Source organism: Haplochromis burtoni, unplaced genomic scaffold (assembly GCF_018398535.1).
Source record: "Haplochromis burtoni strain Fernald_Lab_line unplaced genomic scaffold, NCSU_Asbu1 Contig_1084, whole genome shotgun sequence".
Classification (NCBI taxonomy): Eukaryota; Metazoa; Chordata; class Actinopteri; order Cichliformes; family Cichlidae; genus Haplochromis; species Haplochromis burtoni.
This window is the reverse complement of record NW_024583445.1, coordinates 39,522-48,786: the sequence shown is the minus strand read 5'-3', so window position 1 is coordinate 48,786 and position 9,265 is coordinate 39,522. Positions and strand designations below refer to the sequence as shown.

Genomic DNA, 9,265 nt, shown 5'->3' with positions numbered 1-9,265 from the left:
TTAAGGAAAATCCCTTCACATGGCACAGAAGAGGCTGGAGTGCAGAGAAACTGGTAGAGATGCAGTTATACAGTCTACCTGGGCCCCACAAACTATCAGCTAAAGAGAATAAATAAATTCAATTGCTGCACATTTGGCAGACTAACATTTTCAGATTAATTAAACCATAAAATATATATTTTTATAACATTACATGTAAAGAGTCAAGTTTTTTTTCTAAAGTTGTTTAATGATATTTATATTATAAAAGCAGATTTTTTGACATTTTATGTTTTTTCCCGTTATATTCCTCGCTGGCTTCAAATCTCTCAGTGGAATGATCAGTGGTTCGCTATCTGTCACCATCAAAACACCACAAATCCCGCAAATGATTCACTTACTTATAAACCATTGAATCAGACACTGAAGCAGTTAGGCTCTAAATTAAGCTTCGGACGTCACTGGTCACGTGACTCTGGCCAAACGAATCAAACTTCGACACAGTGCTTCTGAAGCTTCTGACCTTTTTTTTGCATTGGAAGACACCGAGAGAATACTGTAAACTGTCATAATGAAAACATGACAAAGCCATTTGATTATCTTGTTCATCAAAATGGTGTCAAGACTTCTCATTTTGATGACACTGACAGTTTCATTGACATGAATACTTGCTTTTGAGGAATGGATTATCGATTTTGAGCAAGTGACCTGCTTTTGCAGGTTATCCACTAGGTTTACAGTTTGCACTAATTGTTTTGAGAAATACACTAACTGCTGTGCAAATGTTAATAGTGATGTGAGAAAAGCACCAAAGCGACTGAGAAAAAGTGTAAAAGAGAGATCATTGTATGTGTCCTCATTAGCATAGTGATGGTGTGTGCGACTGTAGTCAAAAGGTTTATATTATTACCTGTTCACAATGAAACAATGAGTTAGAGGTCATTTTATGGAAAAATATTTTTTTCCCAAGTGGACCCTTACAGCTTTGCTATAAGGGTCCACTTGATAGTCATCAAGGACAGGACATGGGATAGATAAAGAAGAAAAAAAAAAGACTAGTTGGGAAGAAAGTGTACAGAAGGAGTGGGAAATAAAAATAGAGAAACGATGGAGAGAGAGAGGGAGAAAACACTGAAGATCTGCTTCAACACAGACAGTCATATCCAAGACCAATTAATCTAATATTATTAAAGTCTGACCAATACTCCAGAAGGAGTAGTGATTCTTGTGAACATGGAAAAGTGCCCATGAAGCAAAATAAATGACCTTGATTACAATTTAGGTAAACACTCATTAGGTGATACTTGTGCATCTGTAATGAACATTTGTCCATTGGTCTATATTTTTTGACTTGTTTGAGCTATCTTGCTAAGTCCTGGTATACTAAATGGAGAACAGCCTGTGCTTCTATTGATATCTCAAGTGTTTGTGCTGCCTCTTTTAGCCCAAAGAGGAAAGAAACCACAAAACTAGTTCAATGAGAAGATGCCTTTTTCCTTGTTGCATATACAGTGGGGCAAAAAAGTATTTAGTCAGCCACATTTCAGTCCACATTCGTTCGCATCCTTTAGGTCCGCTGGGCCTCCCACTTCATAGGAAATGATGACAGAGGTCAGTAATTTGCACCAGAGGTACACTTCAACTGTGAGAGACAGAATGTGAAACAAAAATCCATGAATCCACATGGTAGGATTTGTAAAGAATTTATTCGTAAATCAGGGTGGAAAATAAGTATTTGGTCAATAACAAAAATACAACTCAATACTTTGTAACATAACCTTTGTTGGCAATAACAGAGGTCAAACGTTTACTATAGGTCTTTACCAGGTTTGCACACACAGTAGCTGGTATTTTGGCCCATTCCTCCATGCAGATCTTCTCGAGAGCAGTGATGTTTTGGGGCTGTCGCCGAGCAACACGGACTTTCAACTCCCGCCACAGATTTTCTATGGGGTTGAGGTCTGGAGACTGGCTAGGCCACTCCAGGACTTTCAAATGCTTCTTACGGAGCCACTCCTTTGTTGCCCGGGCGGTGTGTTTTGGATCATTGTCATGTTGGAAGACCCAGCCTCGTTTCATCTTCAAAGTTCTCACTGATGGAAGGAGGTTTTGGCTCAAAATCTCACGATACATGGCCCCATTCATTCTGTCCTTAACACGGATCAGTCGTCCTGTCCCCTTGGCAGAAAAACAGCCCCATAGCATGATGTTTCCACCCCCATGCTTCACAGTAGGTATGGTGTTCTTGGGATGCAACTCAGTATTCTTCTTCCTCCAAACACGACGAGTTGAGTTTATACCAAAAAGTTCTACTTTGGTTTCAGTCTGACCACATGACATTCTCCCAATCCTCTGCTGTATCATCCATGTGCTCTCTGGCAAACTTCAGACGGGCCTGGACATGCACTGGCTTCAGCAGCAGAACACGTCTGGCACTGCGGGATTTGATTCCCTGCCGTTGTAGTGTGTTACTGATGGTGACCTTTGTTACTTTGGTCCCAGCTCTCTGCAGGTCATTCACCAGGTCCCCCCGTGTGGTTCTGGGATCTTTGCTCACCGTTCTCATGATCATTTTGACCCCACGGGATGAGATCTTGCGTGGAGCCCCAGATCGAGGGAGATTATCAGTGGTCTTGTATGTCTTCCATTTTCTGATGATTGCTCCCACAGTTGATTTTTTCACACCAAGCTGCTTGCCTATTGTAGATTCACTCTTCCCAGTCTGGTGCAGGTCTACAATACTTTTCCTGGTGTCCTTCGAAAGCTCTTTGGTCTTGGCCATGGCGGAGTTTGGAGTCTGACTGTTTGAGGCTGTGGACAGGTGTCTTTTATACAGATGATGAGTTCAAACAGGTGCCATTCATACAGGTAACGAGTGGGGGACAGAAAAGCTTCTTACAGAAGACGTTACAGGTCTGTGAGAGCCAGAGATTTTCCTTGTTTGAGGTGACCAAATACTTATTTTCCACCCTAATTTACGAATAAATTCTTTACAAATCCTACCATGTGATTCATGGATTTTTTTTCACATTCTGTCTCTCACAGTTGAAGTGTACCTCTGGTGCAAATTACTGACCTCTGTCATCATTTTAAGTGGGGGAACTTGCACAATCGGTGGCTGACTAAATACTTTTTTGCCCCACTGTACTTGCTGCATCCATGTTATGCATGTATTCATAACAAACACAATATGTGGAACATTCTTTTTTTGCTTCTGGAAACACCTATCAGCTAAAGTTCACTGCCAACACCACTAAAACAAATTTAAATAACTTCTGATAATAGTTAATATATTTAGTATAAATATAGTTTTAAATACCTGTCTTTCTCTCTCAGCATTGAAATGAATATGCAAAAACTGTTCAAATTACATTATCTGCTCCAGATAATATTTTCACTTGGTTTGGCTTCTGTCAAACACTGAAATCACTGTAATGTTCACTTCTGTGGGAGAGACTACAAAAAATAAAGACATGAAAGTTTTAAACCTGAACTGATGAAATACTAATGATGTCAAAATAATGTTTGAATCGTGTCACGTCAGGCAAAACTGTAAATCTTGGTTGCTTTTCATTTAGTTTCAAGTAGTAATCCTTTTATAGACTTTCAAAGGTGTCATTGACTCACTTACAATAAGCTTGGACTAAAAACAACATATTGGGTTTCTTGGTCTTTTGGGGAATTCCACCAGAAACAGAACACCACAGTCATACATTGTCACTAAAACCCCCCACAATACTTCTTTTTCAAAACATCTCAGTTACTTTTGGTTATAGATTGACACATAAACTGCCTCCTTTGATAATTCCCATGGTAACTGTGCAGATTGTTTTGACTGGGGGAGAAGAATAAAGCACAATGAACTCATTATCTAGCTTGGGAAACCAGCCTGAGACAGCTTTTACAGGACAAATTGTAAATGCTTGGTACTGAGGGGGGAATGTCTGCAGAGAGAGCAACTAAAATGACAAAAAAGTGACATAACTTATTATTAAGTAATGTATCTATCTAGAGTACATATATAAACCTATTCTGCACACAAAGATTGTAAATAGTGTACTAGACTACTGTCAGCCAGTGAAGAAACACTCGTGTCTGGACAGCAGTCGTTTCATCCAGATTCCTCCCCTATCAAAAAACCTTATTGACTGCTTTAATTTGCTGCATTTATTGGCAATAGCCAATTAAATAATTAAAATTATTAAATGGACAGCGACACAAAGGAGGATATATAATAAACTCTATTAACCTCAGCAGGAGGCTTCGATCCAGCAGCCGTGCAGGTAGCAAATAAAACCTCTTCTGTGCCCAAAGTGGGAAAGTTGTCCTTGATGTGTGTGAAAGGAGGCACTAGGAGATGTACAGAAGGCAAGTAAGTTAACTTATAAGGATGATAGTAAAAGTCAGTCTGTCTACATGTCATGAAAAAACACATCTCTTAAATAAATTTTTTGTTTTGTTTTTTCTATACCAATCACTATAAGAGGTATCTCTGTCTTCTGATTTCCACTGGGAAACAAAGTGTAGCTGCTTTCATCCTTCAGTGCAACACTGGATAACTGGAGAGTTGCATTTTTGTTGTTACAATTCCCGATATATTTAAATCGATCATCATGCCTATTGACAAACCGTGGTCCTTCCCTTGGTTGGACAGTGATAAAATTGTCATTATGAGGTTTTTCTCTGGTTGTCCTCTGCCAGGTAATCTGAGTCAAGTCATCGCTGATATCAGTGACATGGCAGGGTAAGATAGCAGTACCTCAATGAACCGCTGTCACACTTCCACCAATCACATGGAGAGCTGTAAAGAGCATGAAACACTATTAAAGCTCAGACCTCAGCTGAAAAATATAAACAAGAAAGAACCAGATTTGTGTAAGGTAAAACACTAGTTTCACAATTACATCTACAACCCCAAAAAGGATTAACTGTTCAAAACCTGAACCAGGACTATCAAAGCAGGTTGGCATCTGGTCTGGGTGAGCAATATGGAATTGGTTATTTTACAGATCTAATCAGGGAACAGAACTGAATAGTCATATTTTTTTTTCAGTTTTCTTCCAATTCAACTAAATTTTATTTAGAAATCACAACAACAGTGACCTCAAGGTGCTTTATTATGTAATGTAGACCCTACAATAATAAACACAGAGAAAAACCCAAAAATCATAAGATTGTCCTATGAGAAAGCAATTTGGTGACAGTGGGAAGGAAAAACTGCCTTTTAACAGGAAGAAGCCTCTAGCAGAACAAGGCTCAGGGAGGGGCGGGGCCATCTGCTGCGACCAGTTGAGTGAGGGGAGGAGACAGGACAAAATACATGCTGTGGAAGAGAGCCAGAGATTAATAACAAGTATGATTCAGTAAACCTCATAATGTCCTGATTTCCATACACCTGTTGTCCTCAGGAGACAAAAATGACCCCACTTTATTCGAGTGTTTTTTAAAGTACAAAGTATAAATTGTCAATCAATTCAGTGTTACACCTTAGTTTTACTTAAGACCAACACATTACCACAAAATTTACCCTTCATTTTACAATTTAGGGCCACCAGACCTTGCTTACATAAAGTATGTAATAAAATGAGACAATAAAATATTTAAATGCTTAGATTATTTTGACTATTTGACTAACCCCAGAGTGCTGTATGTTGAACTTTAATAAGATTGTTTTTTTTAATCATTTAACATTTTTAAATGGCAGCACATAATAACACCTGTTGTCCTCGGGGGTCAAAAATGACCCCATCTGGTTTGATTGATACTTAATTAATATGAAGTGGATTTTTCACCCACTTTTCATTAAAATTTAATTTAAACATTTTGACACTATTTCTTTATTCCATTTCAAATTTATGTCTGCTAAAACCTCATTTAGATTAACCTTTTGTTTGTTTTTGGGGGGAAAAAATCAATTAAATCACCAGTTATTGTGATTATCATTTCACAACCAGAGTTGGTTGCTTTGACAGATTATCACAGATGGGTATATGTCAAAGTTTATTTAGGAAGCTGTTTTTAAACTACTTCAAGTTTTTTACTGGCGGAAAATAATCACATCTGTTGTTCTCTGGCCTCAAAAATGACCCCATCGTGTTTGACTATTTATAAAGCAATAAGTATAAAATATCATCCACCTCTGTGTTTCAAGGTTTTATTCATCTTTATTGCAACTCATTACATGACATTTTTCTATATTTTTGCATGGTAGGGCATGGGTCTTAGTGAAGGCAAACTTTCATGAGAACAAAGGTGTTTACATATTTGTTACAAGTGCAGGAGGAAGCTCGTGTTTATTACTTTGTACTGGTCCCACCATGGACAGCTTTCTTTTCTGCAGTTGCAGGCCAAGGGCATATAAAGTAAACAAGTTGTTGCAGGTGATCATTTTCTTTTTTAAACCTGCTGTAATATTAGGGACAACTCGCATGCTCTGACTGCAGACTAGACGGTTTGCCATCATACACCAGCATGTTCCATGTACAGCTGGACCTGGCATCACATACTGCCCTAGCATGAAAACTGCCCTAAAAGACTCAGGATGTCATAAACTGGCCGAAGTGACCTTACTGGATAGATGCAAGGCTGTAAGAATCAACATACCCACATACCCCAAAAAAATAGCTCACAAGCCTGCAATGGAGGCTCGTGAGCATACGTTCTGTGTATGTATTATTGTAGGGTCTACCTTACAATATAAAGCTGTCCTTGGGGGACAACAGGTGTTAAAAAATCCAATTAAAACCCGTAAATAAATCAAATTACTTAAAGCTTATTCCAGTCATGCATAGCATAGTACTGAATAACCCCCGTTCTTTTCAGACCATTTGATGAATAAAAAACACATTTTTGATGGCAAAGGATTTCTTCTGGGGACAGAAATGACCCAAGGACAACACATAGTGAGTGAGAAAGGTGAGTGAAGAAGCAATAATCAGTGCATCATAGAAATTCACCTGCGGCCTCCACCTGTTGCAGTATAACTAAGTGAAGATTCAGGGTTTATTTCTTATCTGTGAAACATGGAGGAGGGAATTGATGCCTCTGCAGGTTACAAAGTAACTATGTGTATTACAGCAATAGTGGGTAATTAATTTTCCCAAAGGGCCACATGAGAAACTGGAACTGCTGTGGAAGTCTGTACCTGAGCCGAACTCGATTCTTCTCAATATAAAACTGGCTCTCTCTTTACAAAAAGTAGTTGTTTCAGTCAAGCAATGAAAACGTGAAATAGGCATGGCAAAAGCAGCAGCATTGTAATCATTATTTAATCAACATTCCAAGAAATAATTGTGATCCAAAATGTGCAGATTTTTGCAACATTTCACTTTCATTAAAAAAAGTGTTATTGCTGTTTCAGTTGTACTTCACTTACTTCATGTTCAGTGTTTAAGATCACATTTCTATAGTTCAACTTTGGCACTGACTTAACCAATATCACTTCTGGGGTTATTTCACTCACTTTATTTAGCATTCGCTTCAAAGGTCAAACATTTTTTGCCTGTCAGATTTGAACAGCCATCAGTTTTAACACCTGTTAGTTTATTTCATTTCAACTGAAGTTTTTCCATGAATAACCAAACAAACAAACGAAAACTTTATACACACTGTTCGTTTCTCTGGTAAGCAGGTAAGTACAGGGGAAAGGGTTTAAAAAAAAGGAAAAAAAATATAATATATATATTATAGGAATAATTTTACGAGGAGATAATGTTTTTGATCCTTCGAAAAGTAAAAAACTGTCCCGTTAAATAGAAACAGGATCGCAGTCTGGAATAAAAAAAAAGGCTGCAGGTCTGAAGAATGAGGGGAGGAGTTAAAGCAACCATTAAAAAAAAGTTGTTTTTAGGAGTGAAATTATTTGGATTGCAAATGTGTTGCCCGCTCCACCCCAAATTCAGACTACACAAATAAGATCATACTCTAAAATGTAAAACTTGTATTTCTTATTCTAACCGTGCTATTAAAAAAGAAAAGAAAAAAGATGGATTGAGAAGCTCCTTCATTGGAGTTTGGATCATCACAGAGTTTTTGCTCGTCCTCATAAAAGCGCTAGTTGAGATGAGGAGTGATCTGACTAGGATGCCTGAGGGCATATGTAACCCAGGACCCAGGACATGCCGGTGAGATTGGCGAGAGCTGCCGCTCAAACAGCACAAAGGAAGTATACACATCCTTCCCATTAAATTCTTAATGTCTTCGTGCACTCCGAACGTTCCTCTCTCGGCACCCTATTATATGCTTTCTTTAGATCTATAAAACCCTTGTCCATACTTGCTGTGCTCATATTGCATGAAGCCATACTGCTGATCACTGATCATCACTTCTCCTCTTAACCTAGCTTCAACCACTTTTTTCCAAATATTCATGTTATAGCTCATCAGCTTTATCCCCCTGTAGTTACTACAGCTCTGCATATCACCCTTGTTCCTGAAAATTGGCACCAGAATACTTCGTCTTCTCTCCTCAGACATCCTCTTTATCTCCAGAACTGTGCTAAACAACCTGGTCAAAAGCCCGCAGCTCTGCTTAGCTCCAGAGATATGTCATCTAGACTATGGACCATTTCATTCTCCATCTTCTTAATAGCTGCCCTCATTTCTTTACTAAACCTCTGAACTTCCTGGTTCATCAACTGTCCACCATGTCCTCCACTCTCTTGTTTTCTACATACATCAGCTGGAAGTATGCTTCCATCTTCTCAATGCACTCGCATCATATGTTTCCATTCCTATCGTTAATCCCCCTAATTTGCTCCATCTCTTTGCCTAGCTATCCAGCATCAAAGTCACTTAAAACTGTTCCCTTTGCCACCCTGCTCATTACCAGACATCTTACACCAGTACAGCCAGTACTCTTTCTAATCTTTCTGAGTGTCCCACTTCTTAATTGATTCACAGGGGGAAATAATCCACCAAAACATATACCATCATGAGACTGAACTCATTTACAAGCAGCTTCACATTTTTTTCACCTTTTCTTTCATCTTTTCTCTAAAAAGCAATTCAACAAAGAAATCTCTGAAATCTAAAATATCTAAACACCAAAGAAACTTCAATGCTTCACTGAGCTAACTAGAAACTGTGGCAAATCATGTTTTTCATTTCATTTATTTATATGTTATTTTCTCTTTCAGTTTTTGTCATAACATGGTTCTCTTTTAAATGGCCTGGGTGATACAAAACTGTAAGTAAGATACAGTGGGGCAAAAAAGTATTTAGTCAGCCACCGATTGTGCAAGTTCCCCCACCTAAAATGATGACAGAGGTCAGTAATTTGCACCAGA

The 9,265-nt window shown here is 38.4% G+C and overlaps 1 protein-coding gene across 1 annotated transcript in view; it reads right to left on the bottom strand.

Moving 5' to 3' along the window:
• Positions 1 to 4,809: 4,809 nt before the first annotated feature.
• The window catches only part of LOC102312627 (nectin-3), a 20,626-nt gene continuing 16,170 nt past the window's right edge, over positions 4,810 to 9,265 (bottom strand). The window contains exons 8-9 of the mRNA XM_042216495.1: positions 5,266 to 5,302; positions 4,810 to 4,820 (exon numbers count right to left, since the gene is read on the bottom strand). Coding sequence (XP_042072429.1) covers positions 4,810 to 4,820; positions 5,266 to 5,302 — 48 coding nt within the window. The remainder of the gene's footprint in view (positions 4,821 to 5,265; positions 5,303 to 9,265) is intronic.